Consider the following 26,702-nt stretch of genomic DNA (forward strand, 5'->3'; position numbering starts at 1 on the left):
TAGAGACAATAGATATATAGAATAGAATAGAATAGAATAGAATAAAAATTTTATTGGCCAAGTGTGATTGGACACACAAGGAATTTGTCTTTGGCGCATACGCTCTCAGTGTACATAAAAGAAAAGATAACATTCATCAAGAATCATAAGGCACAACACTTAATGATAGCCATAGGGTACAAATAAGCAATCAGGAAACAATATCAATATAAATCGTAAGGATATAAGCAACAAAGTTAGTCATACAGTCATAAGTGGAAGGAGATGGGTGATGGGAATGATGAGACGATTAACAGTAATGCAATAGTAGTAGGTTATAGAGACTTCTTCCCTGAAATGCAATTTAAAGCAGTCCCTAAAATTTGGAGGTTTTATATACGGTATGCATACACCAATGATGTAACAATAAAGACTACTGATAGAGGAGAATATTAGTAGCTTGGGGTTGAAATAAGGGGTCCTTGGTGCTCTCTGAACTTGGTTGTTTGCTTGCAAACATTTCATGACCCAACTACTGTGGGCTAACACCATCAGTGTTCCTGATGATGTTACCTAGCTGGGTCATGAAATGCCTGCAAAAAAACCAAGTTCAGAGAGCACCAAGGATCCCACACAAGCAAAGGCTGTATCAGTTGAAGATTTAGAAAGTTGTTATCTGAGATCTGTTTTTTCCTAACTCTTTAAAATTCAGTCTTCGGGTGGCCACCAGATATTCTCCGTGACCGGGGTCTCCAACCTTAGTAACTTTAAGGTTTGTGGACTTCAACTCCCAGAGTTCCTCAGCCAGCAAAGCTGTGGAAATTTGCACCCCAGCCCAGGGGTGGAATTCATTTTTTTTTACTACTGGTTCTGTGGGTGTGGCAGGGGAAGGATACTGCAAAGTCCCCATTCCCACCCCACTCCAGGGGAAGGATACTGCAAAATCCCCATTCCTACCCCACTCCAGGGTAAGGATACTGCAAAATCCCCATTCCCACCCCACTCCAGGGTAAGGATACTGCAAAATCCCCATTCCCACCCCACTCTGGGGCCAGCCAGAGGTGGTATTTGCTAGTTCTCCGAACTACTCAAAATTTCCGCTACCGGTTCTCCAGAACCTGCTGAATAGCACCCCTGCTCCAGCCCTAACGGAGGCAGGCATCTCAACCGGTTTGACAAAACTTCGATTTCTTTTTGACACAAAAGGATTCAAGCTACGACACTTTCTTTTGATCTTTGGCCTCAAGCTGTCTATCATTTTAAATATTGGGACCTCTCAATTAATGTCTCCGTGTATAGCTGGTGACTGAAGCTAATAAACTATGAATAATGTTCATTATACAGAACAGTCAAGACACCTCTCTACTTTCTTGGCTCTAGGGACTCGGCGGGAGCCTTAAGCATTGGGAGGGCGGGGCTGCTGATCTCGCTCCAATTGGAGCCCGGAGAGTAGAGGGGCGTGGGGCGGGGGGCGGGGAGGGGGCGGGGCTGATGGTCTCCAATAAGGTTCATTTAATTTTTTTCTTTTCTTTTGCTCCAATGATGGTTCATCAGAGGAATAATTTCAAAGTTTTCTGTCAATGGCTAGGATTTATTTCTGGAATAGCATGAATGTGATTTATGCCGAGATAGGTTTCTTCCCGTTTTGAACACTGGTGTGGAAACCATCGAGACCCATTGCAGATTTATTTTTATTTTTTTAAATGATTTCTTTATGGATTTAAGGAATCATTTTTCACCCCTGACAAGTTTGCCATTTTTTAAAAAAAATAATAGAAAGGACTTTGATTGTGGGCTATCAAGTGCACTTTTGGATTTTCTCCAGATTTATTTATCATCCCACTTTTATTATTTTTTATAACTAACTCGAGGCGTAGCTTTTCTCCATGACAATCTTTCCATGACTTGGTCTCCCAACAGCGACCCATGGTTGGTGTTCCTGAGCCCATTCGTCTTGCAGCTGGTTGCCTTTTTTTCCCTTCCTTCCTCCCTCCCTCCCTCCCTCCCTGCCTATAGCACTGTAGATTTCTCAAGAAAGCTAGAGCTTTGCATTATAGAATAGAATAGATTTTTTTATTGGCCAAGTGTGATTGGACACACAAGGAATAATTGATAGATAGAATAGAATAGAATAGAATAGAATAGAATAGAATAGAATAGAATAGAATAGAAAATTTTATTGGCCAAGTGTGATTGGACAGAAAAGATTCCTTTTGTGTCCAATCACACTTGGCCAATAAAATTTTTTATTCTATTCTATTCTATTCTATTCTATTCTATTCTATTCTATTCTATTCTATTCTATTCTATTGTCTTGGTGCAAATGCTCTCAGTGTACATAAAAGAAAAGATACCTTCATTCAGAATCGTAAGGTACAACACTTAATGATAGTCATAGGGTACAAATAAGCAATCAGGAAACAATATCAATATAAATCGTAAGGATTACCAGCAACAAAGTTACAGTTATACAGTCATAAGTGGAAGGAGATGGCTGGTGGGAACGATGAGCTTTGCATTTACACTTTATAGCGTAAATTTGCTAGATCTTTGCATTCATACCGTATCTCTGGGATGAGGACTCAGTGACTTATCGTACGCTAACATGGCATTAACATTCTCACGCTCTTGATAAATAACCGCTCCGAAGAACGGTCGCCTCTTCCATTTATTATCTCTAGGGGCCGCCGTCTCCTGGGTGACGCCGACGCGGATGGCGGCCAGGCGGTAGAGTGCGCATGCGCCCCTCCTCTCCCCCTCCCCCATTTTTTTTTTTAACCGACGCTCGGTCTCTGAGGGGAAAAGATGCAGGTAAAGGCCGAGGCGGCCGCGGCTTTGGGGAGCTGCGGGGCCGGTCGAGGGGCTCCCCACCCTGCCAGCCGTGGCCCGGTTTCCTCTGCCAGGAAGGGGCTCAGCGCCTTCCCTTTACCTTCCCTCTCGGGCGCCCGTAGCTTTCCCGGTTGGTTAGGACAGGCGGCTGTTCAACCGGTGGGGTTTCCTTCCTCCGTGAGGAACGGGGGGCGGTGGTGGGGGGGGAAGAAACCTGCCTGTCTGCTCAGAGGCTGCTAGGGGAGAAGGAGCCCCCGTCGCTAAAAAAAGCCTGGACGGCCGTTTGTCTGGGACGGGGCACCGGGCAAGGGGGTGGACTAGATGACCTCCCAGAACCCCTTCCAGCTCCGTTAACTCTATCCTGACCGTCTCTGGCGTTCCCCTTTCTCCTTTTGGCCTTCCGTCTTTTCCCAAGACATTGGGCTCTTCTCCAAGGAGTTCTCTCTCCTTACTCATTAGGGGAGCCAAGTCTTTGACTGGCTTTTATCTGCCAGTCAGTCACATTTTTTTTATCTGTCTGTATTTTAAAAAAAAATTTTTAATTTATTTATTTTATTTGTCACAACAGTATACATAAGCATAAGCAAGACGTAACTATACAATATATAAGCATATATATAAGCATGAGTATGTAATAATTATATTAAATGGATATAACGAAAGGAAACGAAAGTTTGTGCTCTTATGCACGTCCCTTACAGACCTCTTAGGAATGGGGTGAGGTCAATAGTAGACAGTTTTTGGTTGAAGCTTTGGGGATTTTGGGAAGAGACCACAGAGTCAAGTAGTGCATTCCAGGCATTAACAACTCTCTTACTGAAGTCATATTTTCTGCAATCTCTCCATCTTATCTATCTATCTATCTCTATCTATATATATAAAATCTATCCATCTACCTACCTACCTACCTACCTATCTTATCTATAGCTATCTAATCTATCTATCTATCTATCTATCTATCTATCTATCTATCTATCTAATCTATTTTATCTATCTATATCTATCTAATCTATCCATCTACCTATCTACCTATCTTATCTATATCTAATCTATTCATCTATCTATCATCTATCTTATCTATATCTAATCTATCCATCTATCTAATCTATCCATCTTATCTATATATCTACCTATCTTATCTATATCTATCTAATCTATCCATTTTATCTATTTTTCTTATCTATATATCTATATCTATCCATATCTATCTATCTATCTATCTATCTATCTATCTATCTATCTATCTATCTATCTATCTATCTATCTATCTATCTATCTATCTATCTAATCTATATCTCTATCTAATCTATCCATCTATCTATCTAATCTATCCATTTTATCTATCTGTCTATCTATCTATCTATCTATCTATCTATCTATCTATCTATCTATCTATCTATCTATCTATCTATCTTATCTATTATATCTATATCTATACCTAACCTATCCATCCATCTATCTAATCTATCCATCTTATCTATCTATTCTATTCATCTTATCTATCTATCTATCTATCTATCTATCTATCTATCATCTATCTAATCTATCCATCTTATCTATATCTATCTAATCTATCCATCTTGTCTGTCTGTCTGTCTGTCTATCTAATTTATCTTATCTATTTTATCTATCTTATCTTGCCAACAGAAGAGACTGCTGAAAACTGGCCTTTTATAACAGATGAACTATGTTCTACAGATTGAAATAGAAGGCCTTAAAAAAAAATTAAAAAACAACTTACAAATGTGTGATTCTCACTTTCCCTCCACAGCGCATATTTACCCTTTCAGAGAAGGATGCTCCTAGTTCCCCTGTGCAATTTGCTTGGCAAAAAACCTTAGGAAACTACATTGCAGTTATAGGGTAAGAATAAACAAAAAGAGAGAAATGAATGAAAGATCCTAGATGTCTGGGTTTGACCTTGCAGAAGTAAACGGTGTGGAATGAAAATGTGTTTGTTATCTCCTTGTTTAATATTCTTCCAAAGATAACGCAAAAATGTCATCACTGATTTTAGATGCATGTGGAAAAGGTTATTGTAATTCTTATAAGCTTTTTTTTTAATTTGTTTAAAGGTACAGTCATACTGTCAAAGTCTTTGATCGCCATGGTCAAAAGAAAAATGAAATTATTTTACCGGGGTAAGTTTTGAATCTCAGTTCATGACTTTAGATATTCTCTAAATTTAAAATCTCACTTGTGGATGATCTAAAACAGATAATGGAGGTTTTGAAAATAAGGTGTCTACCCAAATAGATTTTTTCCATCTAGTGTGCCAGTATCTTCATGTGCAGTTTGGGAACAGATTATAAAATACATAGGGCAGTGATGTTTATTAAAGAGCATTTGGACATTTTTGTCTTTTGATAGGAACTGCATCGCTATGGATTGGGATCAAGATGGAGATACTCTAGCAATTATTGCTGATAAATCCAGTGCTATTTATCTGTGGGATGCCAATACAAATAAAACCATTTTGATGGATACTAGCATGAGGTATTTATGAAATTAATGTAATATAATGTGATATAATGTAATAGCAATAGTGCTTAGACTTATATACTGCTTCATAGTGCTTTACAGCCTTCACTGAGCGGTTTACAGTCAGCCTCTTGGTTCCAACAATCTGGGTCCTCATTTTACTGACCTCGGAAGGCTGAGTCAACCTTGAACCTGATGAGATTCAAACTGCCAAATTGCAGGTGGTCAGCAGAAGTAGCCTGCAGTACTGCGTTACCACGGCTCTAGAATTATATAAATATATTGGGTAAATTATATCTTAAATGACATCAATCTGAGTAACGTCTATAATATCTCAATCACACATTTTGAGGACATTTGTTTTTAAAGGTAACATAATATAATGCCATGGATTTCAAGGGTGTCCTCATTTGGTGTGTGTGTCCATCTCACTGCCACCTTGGAAATTTTGATTTTTTTCCATATGGAGGAGATTACCTGCAAGTTGGCATCTTCTGTGGTCAACTATGTTATGTCGTTTTCAGAAGAAATTACAAAAAACTTAACAAAAGACATTTCCAGCAAAGATGCCTTTGTCGAATCCTAAAGATTTGCTGTTTTGTCCATGTTGCTAATGGAGAAATGCTCCAAAAGAGTTTCTCCTGCAAATAACACATAACATAACATAACATAACATAACATTACATTACATTACATTACATTACATTCATGCAAGTGTACCTGTGTTTTCCTTCCCTTCCTCTTGTACCTCAAGGAGTCAGGTTCCGTCTGTTTTTAAAATACTTTCCCTTCATTCTGGTCTCAAAACGGTTCCTTTTGTTGTCTTAATGGTTTAAGGATAATTTCTCCAAAGTCGTCTCCTTGGATTATTATCTCTTTCCTTCATCTTATTTCACTTCTTCCTTCTCTCTTAAAAGAACAATTAATTTTAAGCAAGGGCAATATCTGTATTTTTAAAGAATTTATCCAAATGCAAATGTTAAGTTTGAACTTGGTCATTTCAAGGTATGGGGTTTGATATGAGAGTCTTTTATTGTTCTGTTTTCTTTTCTGTTAATTTTATGAATAATTCACACCAAGAACTGTTGATAAATATTATGCACATAGTTTATCCTCCATTTTATATTACTTTAATTATAACTGAATAATGTTAGTAACCTGATCTGATCTTGATAAAGGGGCTTTTTTGTTGTACTGTTGATTCCTCAAAAATAAAGTTGTAATCAGCTAAATATTGTTTAATTGATCAGAGCTTATTTTTATTATATTTTTATATTTCAGGGAACCAATGTCTTTCTTGTGTTGGTCAAAAACTGAAGCCTTACTAGTTGCTGGAACAGCTAAAGGAAATGTACTAATATATAACCGTCAGACTTCCCGCAAGATTCCTATCCTTGGTCAGTAGCTTGAAAACTGTAGAGAAGGGTTTTCTGAAGGGTGGTATTTAAAATGTAACAGGTTTAAGTCAGTAAAAAGCAAATGTGCTACCAATAGAAGAGAATATTTGTAGCTCGGGATTGAACTGTGGTTCTTCGTTTTCTCTGAGCTGGGTGGTATTTTTGCAGATGTTTCATACCACATGTAGGGTTCGCTACCAAACTAGCCCCGATGAGGTTACCTACTTTGGAAATGAAACATCTGCAAGAAAAAAGCCAAAGTCAGCACAAGTACCCCACAAAAGCAAATGTATGCAAGGGAGAAGTAATTTATATCCAATAGATCAACAGCTCAAGAGTGTGGCTGCACACAAAGTTGTGCTTTAAAACTGTTTACAATCACTCAGTTCAGAAACAAAAACAGAAATGATTTATTCCCACGTTATCTCAGCATTTCTTTTACCAAGAAGGTTGTGGAATGTTCAGGCTGACATATAAATTGCATTTTTTTTCCTCCCAGCATTTGGTCACTGGAATATCTCGATGGAGTAAATAAAAGTGGGGACATTTCCTTTAGAAAAGCCAAGTTGGGAATTAATTTTTACCATCCTACAACAAATTGGCAGAGACTAGGATCTCCAGAGCAATATTTAGATAGTTATCTTTTTCAGGTTATGCCTTTGGCTTAGTGGTTTTTTTTTCCCCATTCATTTTGGAATCTTTCTCTCATTCCTTTGTTTAAGTTTCATTAGTTAATTCTGTTGAAAGCTGTTCCAAGCTTTTGGATTAGAAAGACAAATATCTTGATTAATCATTTTTAGACTAGTTCAGATCTTTGTTTTTGTAATCCATTTGGCATTTATCACAGCCCTTTCGCTTTTACAAGTCAAGAACATACTCAGTCCATATTTTGGAGACAAGGCAGGTTTCTCAAGTATTTTCCTTGAGAACAGACTCTTAAGCATGGGGGGGGAAAGCAGAAAGTAATTAACTCACAAAGTTAATTACTATTTAAATAATTATAGAATTAATTTTATATTATATTTTGTAATATAGAAAAAAATAATCTCATGTTCCTGGGCATTATCTGAAATACTAGTTACATTTTTCTCCTTTTATGAATAAATACTCTGTTCTTGCCTTTACAAATGGCCAGATTTGGCCCTTTAGATTTGGCCCTTTATTTGTCTTCTCTGCATTTCAAATGTGTCTTCTCGTTCTAAAGCTGTTTGAAAGCTGGCCTCGGGCTGTAATAGTTGTTAAGAAGCAAAAAGTTGAAGATTTTTCTGCCTGTCTTCTTTTACCAGGCAAGCACACCAAACGGATCACATGCGGTTGCTGGAGCAAAGAAAAATTAATTGCATTAGGCGGAGAAGACAAATTAATAACGATTAGCAACCATGAAGGCGACACTATCAGAGTGGTAATAAACTTATATTTTTCTTACGTGCAAGAGATAAAAAAAAATAGGAAATCTTTGCACTTTCCCTCTATTTATTCAGTGTGAGTTCTTTATAGGAATCCCCAAACAGTTATACCTCAAATCAATGCCTCAATCAGTTTAGGATTTGTTTTGAAATTACAGGTGATTAATGCAAAACATCACCATCGGGTAACTATAATTATGAAATACACCTTAACTGAATTATTAAATATACCTATCTTAGAACAATACAAAAATCCAGTTGGCGTTTAAAATATCCTCCAAATGGTTGCTGACAATTTCTTGATACACATGTTAGTGCCCTGCTTCTCTCATTTTCCCATTAGTATACTTTTTTACAAAGAGATACTATAAATTTAGTTAATCTGGAATCTTATTCTTGCAGACAGCAGTGAGAGAAGACCCCAGCAATATGCAGTTTGTCAAGATGAAGACAGATGAAGAATCAGGAGGAAATGAGACCACAGTAGGTTATTAATGACCATGCTGGAACTATATTACCTGTGTTTCCCTGAAAATAAGACCCCGTCCTATATTTTTTTGAACCCTGAAATAAGCGCTTGGCCTTAGTGCCATGCACTCAAAAGCCCGATTGGGCTTATTATCAGGGGAGGTCTTATTTTGGGGGAAACAGGGTACACTGGTCTTGCTTCATCTGCTGACCCGTTGCAGGGACGTGCTGAGGAGTTTAACGGTTATCTATACGATAAAATCGTTCAGCTTCGGGATGGTCTGGACCAAGATTGCAGTGATACGGGCGAGATGCGTGAGGGCGGTCTTGGTGATATTGTGTGGGATGAGTTTGACCCTGTGGCTCCCGAGGACATGGACAGGTTGTTGGGTAGGTTGAATGCCACCACGTGTTTACTGGACCCGTGCCCCTCTTGGCTGGTGCTGGCCACTCGAGAGGTGACACGAGGCTGGCTCCAGGCGATTACGACCGCTTCTTTGGTGGAGGGTGTCTTCCCGGCCGCCTTGAAAGAGGCGGTGGTGAGGCCCCTCCTTAAGAAGCCGTCCTTGGACCCGGCTGTTTTAGGTAATTATCGTCCGGTCTCCAACCTTCGCTTCACGGCGAAGGTTGTAGAGAGTATGGTGGCATATCAATTTCCCTTGCACCTGGATGAAACTGTCTATCTAGACCCGTTCCAGTCCGGTTTTCGGCCCGGTTACAGCACGGAGACGGCTTTGGTCGCGTTGGTGGATGATCTCTGGAGGGCCAGGGACAGGGGTTGCTCCTCTGCCCTGGTCCTATTAGACCTCTCAGCGGCTTTCGATACCATCGACCATGGTATCCTGCTGCGCCGGTTGGAGGGATTGGGAGTGGGAGGCACCGTTTATCGGTGGTTCTCCTCCTATCTCTCCGACCGGTCGCAGTCGGTGTTGACGGGGGGGCAGAGGTCGGCCCCGAGGCGCCTCACTTGTGGGGTGCCGCAGGGGTCGATCCTCTCGCCCCTTCTGTTTAACATCTACATGAAGCCGCTGGGTGAGATCATCAGTGGTTTCGGTGTGAAGTACCAGCTGTATGCGGATGACACCCAGCTGTACTTCTCTACACCGGACCACCCCAACGGTTATCAAGTGCTGTCCCGGTGCCTGGAGGCCGACGGGTCTGGATGGGGAGAAATAGGCTCAAGCTCAATCCTCCAAGACAGAGTGGCTGTGGATGCCGGCATCCCGATACAGTCAGCTAAATCCGCGGCTGACCATCGGTGGCGAGTCATTGGCCCGATGGAAAGGGTCCGCACCTTAGGCGCCCTCCTGGATGAACGGCTGTCTCTACAAGACCTTTTGACGGCCGTCTCCAGGAGAGCGTTCTACCAGGTTCGCCTGGTACGCCAGTTGCGCCCCTTTCTGGACCGGGATGCCCTATGCACGGTCACCACGCACTCGTGACGTCTCGCCTGGATTACTGCAATGCTCTCTACATGGGGCTCCCTTGAAGGGCATCCGAGGCTGCAGTTAGTCCAGAATGCGGCTGCGCTGGTGATAGATGGAGCCCTCGGGCTCCCGTGATAACACCCATCCTGCGCAGGCTGCACTGGCTACCTGTGGCTTTCGGTGCGCTTCAAGGTTTTGGTAACCACCTTTAAAGCGCCCATGGCATTGGGCCGGGCTACTACGGGACCGCCTACTGCTACCGAATATCTCTCACCGACCCGGCGCCTCACAGAGAGGGTCTCCTCAGGGTGCCGTCGGCGCGGCAATGTCGTCTGGCGACGCCCAGGGGAAGGGCCTTCTCTGTGGGGGCCCCCACCCTCTGGAATGAACTACCCCCCGGACTTCGTCAGCTTTCCGACCTCCGGACCTTCCGCCGCGGGCTTAAAACGTATTTATTTAATTGTGCAGGGCTGAGCTAGATTTTAAATTATTGGTTTTAAATTGGGTTTTATTTGATATTTTAATTCTAAATTTACGGGCTTGTTAGAATCAGTTTTTTAATTGTTTTATATTGTATTTATATGTCTTTTAAATGCCTGTACACCGCCCTGAGTCCTTCGGGAGATAGGGCGGTATATAAATTTGAATAAATAAATAAATAAATAAATAAATAAATGAAAGACCACTGAAAAAGAAAAATAGAAAAAAAGTTAACGCTGAAAAATCCACTTGAAATTACATTTGAAATGAGCAAAACCAACCTCTCTTGCCCTGATTCTTAATAAGGCAGCTTGTTTCCGCGGAGTTTAACCTGCAAAGCTTTGCCTGTGAAGTATATTCAATATTTTGCCACTAAACTATAGTTTTTCCCAGTTGTATGATTGAGATATATTTTTTTAAAAAAAATTTGCAATCATCCTCTTTTTTTTCCACGTGACTTTTGCCCCTGATGTCTTGTTCAGATTTTATAGGTGATATGGCAGTATCTTTATACAAAAGATTTTGGACTGACAAAAAATTCTTTGTATTTGTCGATCTTTCAAGCTTGGTTCTGATGTTATTTCAGTTCGGCTTTAACATTAATAAAGTTTAATGATTTGTTCTTTATATTCATTTTTTACTGGTTCTATTGAGAAAGGTAGTTAGAACCAAAGAAGATTCTTGAATGAGAAGTGACACGTCTTTAAGAAAAAACCAAGGAAGTTGAATTGTTGGAAGTTTTGGAAGCACCTTTGAGATAAGAGAAAGTGTGGCTATTTGTATTGGAAACATTCTTGTTTCAGTAACCTTTCTCCTTTTTTTGTCAGGTGTGCATTGTAGTTGGACAAAAAACGTTATATTTTTTTAACTTCAAAGATCCAGAAAAGCCAATTGAACTAGCATTTCAAAAACGTTATGGAAAGATAGTAGCTTACAAATTGTAAGTAACCCCTAAAGTAATAATGTTTCTCTGGAGTTGATTGTATTGGTCAGTTGCAACAACAACAACAAAAAAGAGCACTGTTTAAGCAACTTAAAAATGAATATACTTTGTTTTGTTTTTGTGAACTAAAACCCACTCTGTCAAACTATGGCAGTTTAATTCATAATTTAAAAGTGAGTTTTGAGTTTTGGTTATTTTATTTAGTTAGATTTGGAGGGATTATATATTTTTTATATAATTTTTTAATATAATTTTTATTTATTTTATATATATATATATATATATATATATATATATATATATATATATATATATATATATATATATATATAATAAATAAAAAATTATTATATATATAATAAATAAAAAAGATTTGAATACTTTACAATCTAAAATGTAATAGCCTTGAAAAGAAAAGAAAAGGCCTCTCTTAGCACCTTAACTTTTGGTATAAATGTCGCTTAATTTTTGGATAATTTTTCTGTTTCTCTGTTCACGTTCAATTCTACAATCATTTTACAATTTAAGATCTCCGCATTATTTCTATCAGGAGTTATGACGCCTGAGCGGTTTTATTTTTGGTTCTGTTTATTGTTTTTGCAGGTACGGTGAAAATTATATCATGATTGGTTTTTCGCTGGGCTACTTTGTGGTGATTTCAACGCAGGTTCAAGAGATTGGCCATGAGATCTTCCAAGCTTCTGATCATAAGGATTCCTTGGCCAGCATTGCCATCACTGAATCATTAAACAAAGCTGCATCATGTGGAGATAACTGGTGAGGCCTAAAGGTCATTTAAATAACTGAAGTACTGTTGTCGCAGAATTTTTTTAATGTTATGAGAAGAGTTGCCCTGAATACTTTAGAATTGTACATATGCAGAATACAGAGGAAGGCAACACATAAACCAATGCTGTGTAGGACCCTCACTCTTTTTTAAAAATGGAAAGGGTTCCTGAGACCCAAATGGTTGAGAATTGCTAGCCTAAACAAAGCTAATATCCAAATGAAAGACTGCCTGCATATTTTCTCACCATTTAAAGGTTTAGCTGTGAAAGGTTTTTTTTTTAAGTTCGATGTTACCAGTTGTCCCAAAGGTGCTTTTTTCAAGAGGCACCTGGATTTTCTGGTTTTTCTTTGAAGACGTTTCACTTCTCATCCAGGAAGCTTCTTCAGCTCTGACTGGATGGGAGGGAATGGACGGATTTGACCTCAAGGAGTATAAACCCTTCCATTCCCCACCATCCAGTCAGAGCAGAAGAAGCTTCTTGGATGAGAAGTGAAACACCTTCCGAGAAAAATCAGAAAGTCCAGTTGCCTCTTGAAAAAGGACCCCGAGGACATAGACAAAGCTCCAAGTGGCCTCAACGACCCTCTAAAAAGGATGCAAATGACCAGCTGTCTGCAAGGAATATAAACCCTTCCATTCTCCTCCGTCCAGTCAGAGCTGAAGAAGCTTCTTTGAGGAGAAGCGAAACGTCTTCAAAGAAAAACCAGTAAGTCCAGTTGCCTCTTTGAAAAAGCACCTTTGAGACAACCATGACCTGGATGACTGAGAAGCTCCATAGATGGTAACATCTGTGGAGATTCTCAGTCATTCAGGTCATGGCTCAATTTTTGAAAGCAGCTCTCAGAAAATTCTGTGTTTACACAACTGATGGTATCCAATATATTGTGAAAGTGAGAGTACTGAAGAAATCGATTTTCTTTTTATTGTAGCGTCAAGATCCATAACTTGTCAGATCTGACGGAAATGTGCGCAATCATAAACTTAGAGGATGAAAATAAAGGTTTGACAGCTTCCCGGTTTGATAGCTTGCCAGTTTAATTGTTTGTGTTGGATTAAGCAAGATTGATTTTTCAATGCCTTTGGAGTCTTTGGGGGACTGAGAAGGAGCAGTATCAGATGCGACCTCACATGTTTCATCCTGCCATTTGGTTCAGTTTTCAGTTAATAACAAATCTTAGAGGGCCCTTAACACTGGAATAAAGCAAAAATTATTATATATATAATAAATAAAAAGATTTGAATACTTTACAATCTAAAATGTAATAGCCTTGAAAAGAAAAGGCCTCTTAGCACCTTAACTTTTGGTATAAATGTCGCTTAATTTTGGATAATTTTCTGTTTCTCTGTTCACGTTCAATTCTACAATCATTTTACAATTTAAGATCTCCATTATTTCTATCAGGAGTTATGACGCCTGAGCGGTTTTATTTTTGGTTCTGTTTATTGTTTTTGCAGGTACGGTGAAAATTATATCATGATTGGTTTTTCGCTGGGCTACTTTGTGGTGATTTCAACGCAGGTTCAAGAGATTGGCCATGAGATCTTCCAAGCTTCTGATCATAAGGATTCCTTGGCCAGCATTGCCATCACTGAATCATTAAACAAAGCTGCATCATGTGGAGATAACTGGTGAGGCCTAAAGGTCATTTAAATAACTGAAGTACTGTTGTCGCAGAATTTTTTTAATGTTATGAGAAGAGTTGCCCTGAATACTTTACAATCTAAAATGTAATAGCCTTGAAAAGAAAAGGCCTCTCTTAGCACCTTAACTTTTGGTATAAATGTCGCTTAATTTTTGGATAATTTTTCTGTTTCTCTGTTCACGTTCAATTCTACAATCATTTTACAATTTAAGATCTCCGCATTATTTCTATCAGGAGTTATGACGCCTGAGCGGTTTTATTTTTGGTTCTGTTTATTGTTTTTGCAGGTACGGTGAAAATTATATCATGATTGGTTTTTCGCTGGGCTACTTTGTGGTGATTTCAACGCAGGTTCAAGAGATTGGCCATGAGATCTTCCAAGCTTCTGATCATAAGGATTCCTTGGCCAGCATTGCCATCACTGAATCATTAAACAAAGCTGCATCATGTGGAGATAACTGGTGAGGCCTAAAGGTCATTTAAATAACTGAAGTACTGTTGTCGCAGAATTTTTTTAATGTTATGAGAAGAGTTGCCCTGAATACTTTAGAATTGTACATATGCAGAATACAGAGGAAGGCAACACATAAACCAATGCTGTGTAGGACCCTCACTCTTTTTTAAAAATGGAAAGGGTTCCTGAGACCCAAATGGTTGAGAATTGCTAGCCTAAACAAAGCTAATATCCAAATGAAAGACTGCCTGCATATTTTCTCACCATTTAAAGGTTTAGCTGTGAAAGGTTTTTTTTTTAAGTTCGATGTTACCAGTTGTCCCAAAGGTGCTTTTTTCAAGAGGCACCTGGATTTTCTGGTTTTTCTTTGAAGACGTTTCACTTCTCATCCAGGAAGCTTCTTCAGCTCTGACTGGATGGGAGGAATGGACGATTTGACCTCAAGGAGTATAAACCCTTCCATTCCCACCATCCAGTCAGAGCAGAAGAAGCTTCTTGATGAGAAGTGAAACACCTTCCGAGAAAAATCAGAAAGTCCAGTGCCTCTTGAAAAGGACCCGAGGACATAGACAAAGCTCAAGTGGCCTCAACGACCCTCTAAAAGGATGCAAATGACCAGCTGTCTGCAAGGAATATAAACCCTTCCATTCTCCTCCGTCCAGTCAGAGCAGAAGAAGCTTCTTGATGAGAAGTGAAACACCTTCCGAGAAAAATCAGAAAGTCCAGTTGCCTCTTTGAAAAAGCACCTTTGAGACAACCATGACCTGGATGACTGAGAAGCTCCATAGATGGTAACATCTGTGGAGATTCTCAGTCATTCAGGTCATGGCTCAATTTTTGAAAGCAGCTCTCAGAAAATTCTGTGTTTACACAACTGATGGTATCCAATATATTGTGAAAGTGAGAGTACTGAAGAAATCGATTTTCTTTTTATTGTAGCGTCAAGATCCATAACTTGTCAGATCTGACGGAAATGTGCGCAATCATAAACTTAGAGGATGAAAATAAAGGTTTGACAGCTTCCCGGTTTGATAGCTTGCCAGTTTAATTGTTTGTGTTGGATTAAGCAAGATTGATTTTTCAATGCCTTTGGAGTCTTTGGGGGACTGAGAAGGAGCAGTATCAGATGCGACCTCACATGTTTCATCCTGCCATTTGGTTCAGTTTTCAGTTAATAACAAATCTTAGAGGGCCCTTAACACTGGAATAAAGCAAAAAAAAAAAAAAAAAGACAGTTTACTGAAGCTATAGCACCGTGATGCTGAGCCTATGGCACGTGTGCCGGAAGTCGCATGCAGAGCCATCTCTCTGGGCACGCCAGCCATCACCCATTGCTCTTCCTGCTTCCAACACACACATGCGCGCTTGCCAGGTGATCTTCACGTGGGCATGCGTGCCAGAAACCGGAAGACCAGGCGACCGGTGCGCTTGTGCACTCCGGAAACTGGCAGCTCAGCTTTCTGGCGCATGCAGGTGCATTGGGGAACTCCTCTTCTGGTTTCCAGGGCTCTCGTGCGCACGCACTGGGAAGCTGCTCTTTCAGTTTCTGGCGCTCCCACACGCGTGCTCCCGTTTCAGCATGTGGGGCCGAAAAGGTTAGCCAACACAGCTATAGCATCTCCAAAGTCAGGTTCTCTAGGAAGCTGGGAATTTCAATTTCTTCCTCTCGGTATGTGAAGGGAAGTCGAAGTACCAGTGCAAGTTATCCCAATTTTAGAGAATTATTAGATCAGCAGAGCTCAGGAATTCCAGGACTCCTCCTTACCTTTGCACCGTAATTAAGGGTAAGAAGATCTGTTTCTGCGCAATAAATAAGAAATCATAACCAAACACGTATCTTAGGCCCAAACTACCTACAATACCGCCTCTTTCTGTTCAGGCCATCCTGCAGGATTTCCATTTTTGCAGATCCCACCAAGTTAGGATTTTTCTAAGGATGGGATACTTAGTGTGAAATAAATGGCGGTTGAGGTCGAGATAAATTCCCTCTTCATGGCTATTTGGCAGGGGGATTAAACCTTCCTTTCTACCATGTCCTTTTAGAGCGTCGGAGATTTTTCATATTTAAGTATTTACGTTAGTTTTATAAATGCGTTTTTGTAAAATCTGTTGGGGGATATACACTTATACTGTAAGTAAGCAAATCAAGCACACACATGATAAAAGTTATTCCTTAAGAATCTTTTCTAATCGGCCTGTCACTGGATGAGTTTGAATTACAACATCCAGACAAAAGCAGCTCATGTACGGGTTTGAAAGTGTACTTTTGCATATGACCTTTATTTTTATTTTTTTGGCTTTTCAAGACAAAGGTAACTATTCAATGTGATATCATTAATATTGTAGGTCTAGATCAGTTGTCATGGACGGACGATGGACAGTTGTTGGCGGTGTCTACCAAGCGAGGATTTATCCACGTGTTCTTAACCAACCTTCCCATCCTCGGGGCCTCGTATGGCACAAGGATCGCCTACCTCACCTCCCTTCTCGAGGTCACGGTGGCCAACTACGTTGAAAGTGTACGATGCTTTATTCCTTTATAAAGTTCCAGGTGGGATAAATTAGCCTCCTCAGTCCTCAGGACAAGCCATGTGGTCATTTGAAAGGCTGCCACAGACAGGAGGGAGTCAAGCTATTCTCCATGGCACCTGTAGGCCAGGCAAGGAATAATGGATGGAAACAGAACAAGGAGAGATTCAACCTGGAAATAAGGTGTTTTTTTTTGACAGAGAGCAATCAACCCATAGAACAGAAGTTGCCTTTGGAAGTGGTGGGAGCTTCACCGCTGGAAGCTTTCAGGAAGCGACTGGACTGCCCTCTGTCAGAAATGGGGCAGGGCAGGGCTGTCAAATTTGCGGCACGTGGGCCGAATGCGTCATGCGCTGGCCATGCCCACGCCTGGTTTAGCAAAGGGGGGGGGAGTTGCGATACGTCACGTGACGCCGTGAGTTTGACACCCCTGGTATAGGGTCTCCTGCTTGGGCGGGGGGGTTGGACTAGATGACTTGCAAGGTCCCTTCCAACTCTTAATCTGTTACTCTGTCTGTCATGGCAGGAACCACCGATAAGAGTTTCTGTTGAAGTTGAGCCCAACTTTGTTGCCGTTGGGCCGTACCACTTAGCTGTGGGCATGAATAACCGGGCATGGTTTTATGTCCTCGGAGAGAGCAGTAAGTACATCATCCCTGGTTCCCTTATTTCTCAGGAGGCTTTCATTGTTCAGCTTATCAAATGCCATCTTGGTTGTTTTATGCTATGCTGTTTTTTTTTACCTGGGGGGTGGAGGGATGGAAAGGCTCAGCGGTTAAAGGCGCTGAGCTTGCCAGTTGAAGAGCTGGCAACTCGGGTTCGAAACCCGTGTTCCGCACAATAGGGTGAGCTCCTGTTCCTTGCCCCCATCTCCTGCCCACCTAGCAGTTCGAAAGCACGCGAATGCGAGTAGATTAGTAGGTACCACCCCAGTGTGAAGATAACGGCGTTCCAGGCGCCTTTGCCGTATATAGTCATGCTTGGCCAAAATGACCACGGAAATTATTTTTCTTGGAGCTGGCTCCCTTTGGCCAAGAAACGGAGATGAGCACATGACTGACAGGGAAACCTTTACTTTCACAGGTAGCCCTCAACTTACGACCACGCTTGAGCCCAAAATTTCTGTTGCTAAGTGAGACAACCTTTCTTGCCACAGTTCTTAGGTGAATCGCTGCAATTGTTAAATTGGTAGCACAGTTGTTAAGCAAATCTGGCTTCGACTTGTCAGAAGGTCGCAAACGGGGGATCCTGTGACCCCCGGGACGCTGCAACCGTCATAAATAGGGGTCAGTTGCCGCGGGTTCAGATTTTGGTCACATGACCGTGGGGAATGCTACAATGTTTGGAAGTGTGAAAAACACTCGTAAGTCACTTTTTTCAGTCCCGCTGTAACTTTGAACGGTCATTAAATGAACTGTTGTAATCCAACGACTACCTGTACTTTTCTACCAGATTTTGTCACTCTGGAGGCTGTTATATCTCATCCTTGCAGATGTTAGACAGTCGTAAACTTCACAGGTTCAATCTACGCTTATCAAAGGTTCAGCGGTATTTTAAATTGCTTTGATATTTTTTTTTTTAAAAGTATTTAATTTTTTTTTCTTGCAGGAGTAAAAAAGCTCAAGGACATGGAATATCTGGGAACAGTTGCCAGTATATGTCTTAATTCTGATTATGCTGCTGCACTTTTTGATGGTAAAGTCCAGTTGCATATGGTAAGTATGTTAAGAATTTTGAATCGCCTGTCGTTTGTATGAAGTATGGATAAAGAGACCCATTTAAGCTGCAAGCAGAAAGCTGAGCCAGAAACCTCTCTTATATCACAAATGACAGTAAATTTACTTTTACTCCAGTCGAGGTGAAAAAGCCAAATTACATTTTCCAGAATAATTTGTCAGAGGAGAGAAAACAGGAAGCTAGATTCACTAGAACGTGTGAGTTGAAATGATAGAATTGCAGGTCAAAAACCTAGCTCTAATTCCGTGATGGCGAACCTATGGCATGCGTGCCAGAGGTGGCACGCAGAGCCCTCTCTGTGGGCACTCGCATCATCACCAGCTGCTCTTCTGATTTCCAGTGCACTTTGCGTGTGCCAGAGCGCCGGAAACCCAAAGACCAAGTATATTGCAATATAGCCTATGTCAGTGATGGTAAAACTTTTCACCACCATGTGCTGAAACCAGAAAGTGTGAATGCGTACGTGCGCCGGAGCGCCAGAAACCCAGAAACCAGCTGGCTGGTGTGCATGCGTATGCCGGCCAGCTGTCTTCGAGTTTCCAGAACTCTGGCATGCGCCCGCACACATGCATTCCAGTTTTGGCACTCGGTGCCGAAAAAGTTCGCCATCACTCCTCTAATTGGTTTGGTTTGAAAAATCTGAAGGTTTTTAGGGCAGTTTGTGATTTCCATAAAAAAGGATAAGATTAAGTTGATTGCCGATTTCCTTAAATTGAAATTAGGCATGAATAAAACCTGCTAGGTTATTATTCCGAAACCAAAAGTTCTTGTTATTGTTTTAGATAGAAAGTGAACCGTCAAATACTCAGGAGGAACGGGAGACTAGGCTGTTCCCAGATACAGATGATAAAAGTAAAATTCTGTGCCATTGTTTAACTAGTGAGTTCCTCATCTACGGGACTGATGTAAGTATGGATCTATTTCAACTCTCCCCATTCATTACAGCAGTGTTGTTTGCTACGTATATTATTGCCATCTTTTGGCATACTGCTAGAATAGTGGTTCTCAATCTTTATAGTGCTGCGACCCCTTTAATACAATTCCCCACAATGTGGCGACCCCAACCGTAAGATTATTTTTGCAGCGATCTCAGCGCGCCTCAGCAGCCGCAGAAGGGGGGGAAAAGCGGCAAACTGTTTTTTTGAATTTATCGCGCCAGAAGCCGTATTGGCTAGTGATCTGAACTGCTTGCGATTGCCTTGAGGACGGAGGCATTAAAGCGGAGACTCCTCCCCTATTATCGCGCCTGAAGCCAGATTAGGCTAGCGATTGGGAGTGATTGCTTGTGGAGTCAACCATTGGAGCACGATTCTTCGACTCACAAGTATATTCCCCATATTTCCGATGATCTTAGGCGACCCCTGGCAAATCGTCATTCGACCCCCAACGGGGTCGCGACCCACAGGTTGAGAACCGCTGTGCTAGAACCTACATTGCATCTTGTGTAAATAGAGGTAGTCCTTGACTTACAACCTCTCATTTAGTCACCATTTTTCACACTTAGCACTGTTGTAGCGTCCCCGTGTTCATATGATCAAAATTTAGAGGCTTGGCAACTGGTTCCTATTTATGACGGTTGCAATCTCCTGGGGTCATGTGATCCCTCTTCTGTGACCTTCTGACAAGCAAAGCCAATGGGGAAGAGCAGATTCACTGAACAACGGTGTTACAAATTTAATAACTGCAGTGATTCACTTAAGAACTGTGGCAAGAAAGGGTGCCAATTGCAAAATGGGACAAAGCTCACTTAACAACGGTCTCACTTATTGGGCTCAATTGTGTTCATAAGTCAAGGACCACCTGTAGATACCACAGATAACACCTGATAGACCAAACTGCCTGTAAACCGCCTTTAATTTTACTGTCTTAATTCCTATTCTGATAGTAAGGTATCCTACTATATATACATCTTGAAGGGTACTGTCTATATCCGTGATGACGAACCTATGGCATACGTGCCCAGGTGGCACATGTAGCCATATCAGTGGGCACACAAGCTCAGCTTCGTGCCGGCCAGCTGATTTTCAGGCCTTCTGGGCTCACCAGAAGTAGGAAAACAGGCTGTTTCCTGCCTCCAGAGGGCCTTGGGGGCTGGTGGGGAAGGCCCATTTTTCTTTCTCCCCAAGCTCCAGAGCCTTTCTAGGAGACAGGGGAGGGCGAAAATGGCCTTCCCCACCCACCGGCGACCTTCCGGAGCCCAGAAATGGCCCATTTGCCAACTTCTGGTGGAACTGGAAGGCCCCTTTTTTGCTGTCCCCAGTCTCCAGAGCTTTCTGGAAGTTCGCAAATGGGCTGTTTCCGGCCTCTGGAGGTCCTCTGGGGGTGGGTGGGCCGTTTTTTCCCTCCCTAGGGTCCTAGAAAGGCTCTGGAGCCTGGTGAGAGAGAAAAATGGACCTACCAAGCCATTGCATGCCAGGAATGGGGGGAGCTTGGGGGGGTGTCGCACACGCATGCGTGGGGGCGGGGTGTATAGAATTATGGGTGTGGGCATGGGCACATGCATGCATGACTCTCCCCCGCCCCGCCCCCACTCCTGGCACGTGATGGCAAAAAGGTTAGCCATCACTGGTCTATATATTTGATATTCAGTACATTTTTCAGATTTAAAGTCTTTTGCAAGTCACATATAGACATTTATATGATACATTTATAATCATATGGTTTACATTTTGATAAATTCATCTCTTACTATTATGCTTGTTTACTCTCTCTTCCTTTTCTTCTCCCCAGACTGGCCTTATTCAGTATTTTTACATTGAAGACTGGCAATATGTCAATAAGTATCAGCATTCGGTTGGGGTGAAAAAAATCTTCCCAGATCCCAACGGAACCAAATTAGTTTTTGTTGATGCCAAAAGTGATGGGTTCGTTTACTGTCCTGTAAGTCATTCCATTTCCTTTGTACTTATGCACGTAGAAACCTACTGAAAATATATAAGGCCCTGACTGATGATCATTTTTCACACTTAATGACCCTTGCAGCATTCCGTGGTCACATGATCAAAATTCAGACGCATGGTAACAGGTTCGTATTTACGACCATTGTGTGTCTCAGGGTCATGTGATCCCCTTTTGCCACCTTCTGACAAGCAAAATCAATGGGGAAGCCAGATTCATTTACAACTATGGTACTAACTTTAACAACTGCAGTGATTCACTTAACAACCGTGGTAAGAAAGGTCATAAAATGGGGCAAAATTCACTTAACAATTGTCTCACTTAGCAACAAAAATTTTGGGGCTCCATTGTGGTCGTACGTCGAGGAATATCTATATTCCTGGTCTGCATACATGCGAAATGGATATTAAGCATTTAATGATTCTTTTGATACTAAAGTATGTAGATAATGCATCAAAATGACCATGATGTAATAGAGTTCAATATCACGGCTTTGGTTCTAGGTTGGAATACAATTGATAAGGTTAAAATGCACTTCAGATAAAATATATCTGTTTACAGATAATATAACTACAGAACACTGAAATGCCCATTTGAGATTAACAATGGAATGTGATACTGTAAAATAAAGCAACCTTGTTTTATCTCTGTGAACAAAGTTTGTGTTCCTGTTGCCTTGTGACCACGATGCTTTTATTGAGATCCGTAAACTGAGATTAATTTTTTTCCTAATTCTTTTAAGCGTGTGAACTCAGAAATGGGAGCTATACCTATCTCATTCCTCTAAAAATTGTCATATAGCATATATTTAAAACTTTGGTGATTGGCTTTATTTAACAAGCTAATTTTGCATTGCTGTCTTTGCAGGTGACTGATACCGCCTTTGAAATTCCAAATTTGCAACCAACCATCAAAGGCATTTTGTGGGAAAACTGGCCACTGGATAAGGGTGTATTTGTGGTCTTTGACGATAACAAAATATACACATACGTGTTTCATAAAGACACCATACAAGGTATTACAGCTGTTTTATTATTTCCAAATGATCCTTAGAGTTTTATAGGGTAATATAAGGAAACAAGAATTTCCCAGAATTTCACGGCTTGAAGGATTATGATTAGAAAAAAGACAGAAAAAGATGCAAGAATGAGGAGAGAAAAAAACCCTCATATAATAAGGTGCTAGTTTGTATACCTTATTTATCATAATAATGTGACAGTGAGGAACTAGAATTTCTGATCTCATTTATTGTGTTATATTTGCATCATATTTGAATGATGTTCAGCGAAGCTAAAATAATGCATACAACAAATATTAATATTATTAAACACTTTAACATTGTAAAAGGCACACATATATATATATATGGGTGTTTGTATATGTCTGTGTGTGTGTGTGTGTGTGTATTTGTTTTTGTAGGTTTTCACGGGTATATGTATGCAGGTTTTTGTATGTTCGGATCTTTTCCCATGTAAGATTGGAAGTATTTAGGCAACGTTTCGATGAGATCTCACTCATCATCTTCAGGCTTTGGCTTTGTTCTTATGTGAGCAAATGTTCTTATGTTCTTTGCTCAGATAAGAACAAAGCTAAAGCCTGAAGATGATGAGTGAGATCTCATCGAAATGTTGCCTAAATACTTCCAATCTTACACGGGAAAAGACCCAAACATACCAAAACCTGCATATATATATATATATATATATACCAAACATACCAAAACCTGCATATATATATATATATACCATTATACATACCATATATTTTGGTATGTATGGTATATATATATATATATATACCATACATACCAAAACCTGCATATATATATATATATATAAAACCTGCATATATATATAGGTCTTTGGTTGTTCGGGTTTTCTCCCGTGTAAAATTGGAAGTGTCTTGGCGACGTTTCAACGAAGTCTCATTCGTCATCTTCAGGCTTCAGCTTCGTGCTTCTGGGAGCAATGTGTGATCGCAGCTGTTTCTTCCTTCATACATATACATTCATACACACACACATATATATATACAAGACACCAGCCTGAAGATGATGAGTGAGACCTCGTCGAAACGTCGCCAAGATACTCTCAACCTTACATGGGAAAAGACCCGAAAATGCCAAGACCTACAATATATACATTATATATGTGTGTGTGTGTGTGTGTGTGTGTGTGTAGGTCTTGGCATATTCGGGTCTTTTCCTGTGTTAAGGTTGAGAGTATCTTGGCGATGTTTTGACGAGGTCTCACTCATCATCTTCAGGCTGGTGCTTTCGGCGTCGCACAAGCACGAAGCCGAAAGCACCAGCCTGAAGATGATGAGTGAGATCTCGTCAATTCCATATTGCCTTCTAGTGGACATTGTCACCTCTTAGAATGATTCACGTATTATGCTAAACCAGAACAGGGCATTTTACAACCTGTGGACCCCATCTGGCCCTTTGTCACAACGGCAGCAAGGGAGTGGCGGCTTCCCTCCATAACAGTCCCAGTTTCTGATATGTCTCCTTGGGAAAATGAATTGCTCACCCCTGTGCTAAACCTCGGTGCTAGGTTTACACATTATTATGAATCATGGTTTATAAACAACCACAAATGGACTTACGGCTATATAATTTTTAGCAACAGAGCAGCATTTATGCATAGGTAGTTTTCATTCCTGACTGATTCTTTTTTTTTTTTAAGTTTTTATTGGTTTTATTACGACGACACAACACAAACATCCATAACGTAAACACCTAATCTGTGTTTTCTTTTTACATGACGGTTTCGTTCCTTCAACTTTCTGCTTTATACATTCCCTTTTTCTCTTCTTTTTTACTAACTTTGACTTTATCATCCCTTTACATCTAGTTTCATTTATTTACAATATTTTACACATTTGTTATCTTCTCTTCTCCATCTTTTTATTCAGTTTTCCTATTCTCCAACCACTTGCACCATTTGGTCCATATTTGATAATATTCTGTCTCTTCCTTTTCCTTTATTTCTTTCCTTAATTTATCGATCTCTGCACAGTCCAGAATTTTCTTGATTGTTTCTTCTTTTGTTGGTATCTTTTCATTCTTCCAGAGCTGTGCTTAGGCAATCCTTGCCGCCGTAATTATGTGTAATATCAAATACTGAATATCTTTACTATAAGTTCTGGTTAGTATCCCAAGTAAGAACGTCTCTGGTTTCAAGTCCACCTTATGTCCACTTATCTCTTCTGTCAAGTTTCTGATTCTGGACCAATTTTTTTTCGCCTTAGGACATGTCCACCATAGGTGATAGTAAGTTCCAGGAGGTTTTTTTGCATTAACATAGAGTTTTGCAAAGACTGGTTGTAAGAAACTGAAAACAATGCACTTTTTCTTCGGAATATAATCCTTTGGTTTTGAGGTCATTTTATACGAACTGCAAATGTATTTCATTTTTTCTCGCAGGGTCTAAGGTGATCTTGGCAGGAACAACCAAAGTTCCTTATTCCCACAAACCTCTGCTCTTATATAATGGAGAATTAACCTGTCAGACACACAGTGGGAAAACCAACAGTATCCTCCTTAACACTCACACTTTCCTGGGCACTCTAAAAGACCAGGGCTGCGACGAATTGAAACAAATGCTAACTCAGACTTTACTTTTGAAAAGGTGAGTTCATCCCTTGATCGCAGCGCGGAATGTTTTCAAACGTAGGAAGGAGGGCTCAGCCTCATGGTTACTTTTGGTTTCACCTGACCTAGGTTTTCCGAGGCCTGGGAGATATGCAAACATCTGAACCAACTGTCCAGTTGGAATGAGCTAGGCGAGGCCTGCCTTCATCACATGGAAGTAGAATTTGCAATACGGGTGTACAGGACAAACAGAAATGTTGGAATGGTTATGTCCTTAGAGCAAATCAAGGTATGGATTTCTGCAATTACGAATTGACAATTCTGGTTTGTTGTTATTGTTGTTTTTAATTCATAAAATGGTACAGGAATGGGATAGTGCTAATTTACTGCCCAGCCCAAGTGCAAATATTTTAAAATTTTGAAAAAAATGCCATTAGGGGATAATTTAGCAATAAAAATAACATTGTGACATTGAGACATTGTGCTGAAAATAACGTACACCAAGCAAAGCTCAAATGTTCTCGAAATCTCTTAATTTGATGATTCCCTGTCCATCATTCTCATCCAGCACATTTCTTCACTTTATACTGTTTTTTTCCCTGAGGAAGAAGAAGACATTTCACTTCTCATCGAAGAAGCTTTATTGGTTCTAGCCCCCACCATCCTGCCAGTACCAATGAAGCTTCTTGGATGAGAAGCGAAACATCTTCTTCATCAAAAAAAAAAACCAAAACAGTTTAGGTGCCTTTTGAGAAATTATATTTGAGTCTCCTCTCTCCTCCCCTCCCCTCTTTTATTTTGCTTTGCTCTTTGTTCCTTCCCTTCCCTTCCCTTCCCATGCCACTTGCCTCACTGGGACACAACTCACAAGTTATTGGTTTCTCTATTTCATTAGTTGTTTTTTTTTACTTCTACATAATCATAATTACCCACAGAACTACATTCATTTTAATAAAATTTGAGAGCTTTTCCACGTCTTCCTTTTCAGAGCATAGAAGAACACAATCTTTTAGCGGGACATCTTGCCATGTACACCAATAATTTTAATTTAGCTCAAGATTTATATCTGGCATCATCTTCTCCCACTGCCGCGCTTGAGGTAAAAGTTGAAACCACTCGATATTTCCCTGGGGGTCATTTTTTTCCCTTTTTTAAAAAAATACACTGCATTTGCTTTTGGGAAAGGTAGTTGTAATTGGTTAAAATCTGTACTATTTGTGATATTAGATGAGGAGAGATTTGCAGCAGTGGGATAGCGCGCTTCAGCTTGCTAAACGTTTGGCACCAGACCAGATCCCCTTCATATCCAAGGAGTATGCTGTGCAATTGGAATTCACGTATGTTCCCTCTGAAATGGCTAAAGATATTTGATACATACAAATTTGATAGTGTTGTGACCCAGGCCCAAGTAGGTAGTAGTACACTCAATCAGTTCAAAAACAAATATACTTTATTAGAACAGCTGACTTAATTTAGTCCAAACTAAATCAAAGCAAAAACAGTCCTTCGACCTTATCACCAACCTTTGATGTCTTTGGCAACCTGCCAAAGACTTTTCTTGGCAAAAAACTCCACAAAGTTCAAGAGACGCTGACAAGAAGCACTGGAATCAATGTTGCTTTTCTACAAAGAACCCTGATGCTCTT

The 26,702-nt window shown here is 40.5% G+C and overlaps 1 protein-coding gene across 2 annotated transcripts in view; it reads left to right on the forward strand.

The window, feature by feature from the left end:
• Window positions 1–2,734: 2,734 nt before the first annotated feature.
• WDR19 (WD repeat domain 19) overlaps window positions 2,735–26,702 on the forward strand; it is a 47,240-nt gene continuing 23,272 nt past the window's right edge. The window contains exons 1-20 of one of the 2 annotated variants that reach the window (XM_058192543.1): window positions 2,735–2,790; window positions 4,580–4,671; window positions 4,884–4,949; window positions 5,179–5,304; window positions 6,571–6,686; window positions 7,973–8,088; window positions 8,495–8,575; window positions 11,295–11,407; window positions 12,014–12,187; window positions 13,130–13,200; window positions 16,644–16,816; window positions 17,353–17,467; window positions 18,435–18,541; window positions 19,346–19,468; window positions 21,294–21,443; window positions 22,329–22,476; window positions 24,889–25,093; window positions 25,186–25,345; window positions 26,045–26,155; window positions 26,284–26,393. In XM_058192543.1, coding sequence (XP_058048526.1) covers window positions 2,785–2,790; window positions 4,580–4,671; window positions 4,884–4,949; window positions 5,179–5,304; window positions 6,571–6,686; window positions 7,973–8,088; window positions 8,495–8,575; window positions 11,295–11,407; window positions 12,014–12,187; window positions 13,130–13,200; window positions 16,644–16,816; window positions 17,353–17,467; window positions 18,435–18,541; window positions 19,346–19,468; window positions 21,294–21,443; window positions 22,329–22,476; window positions 24,889–25,093; window positions 25,186–25,345; window positions 26,045–26,155; window positions 26,284–26,393 — 2,363 coding nt within the window. In that variant the 5' untranslated portion in view covers window positions 2,735–2,784. Of the gene's footprint in view, window positions 2,791–4,579; window positions 4,672–4,883; window positions 4,950–5,178; window positions 5,305–6,570; window positions 6,687–7,972; window positions 8,089–8,494; window positions 8,576–11,294; window positions 11,408–12,013; window positions 12,188–13,129; window positions 13,201–14,136; window positions 14,305–15,236; window positions 15,308–16,643; window positions 16,817–17,352; window positions 17,468–18,434; window positions 18,542–19,345; window positions 19,469–21,293; window positions 21,444–22,328; window positions 22,477–24,888; window positions 25,094–25,185; window positions 25,346–26,044; window positions 26,156–26,283; window positions 26,394–26,702 lie in introns of those variants that run through there. The other variant, XM_058192542.1, reaches the window with a different exon arrangement.

Source organism: Ahaetulla prasina, chromosome 8, assembly GCF_028640845.1.
Source record: "Ahaetulla prasina isolate Xishuangbanna chromosome 8, ASM2864084v1, whole genome shotgun sequence".
NCBI lineage: Eukaryota > Metazoa > Chordata > Lepidosauria > Squamata > Colubridae > Ahaetulla > Ahaetulla prasina.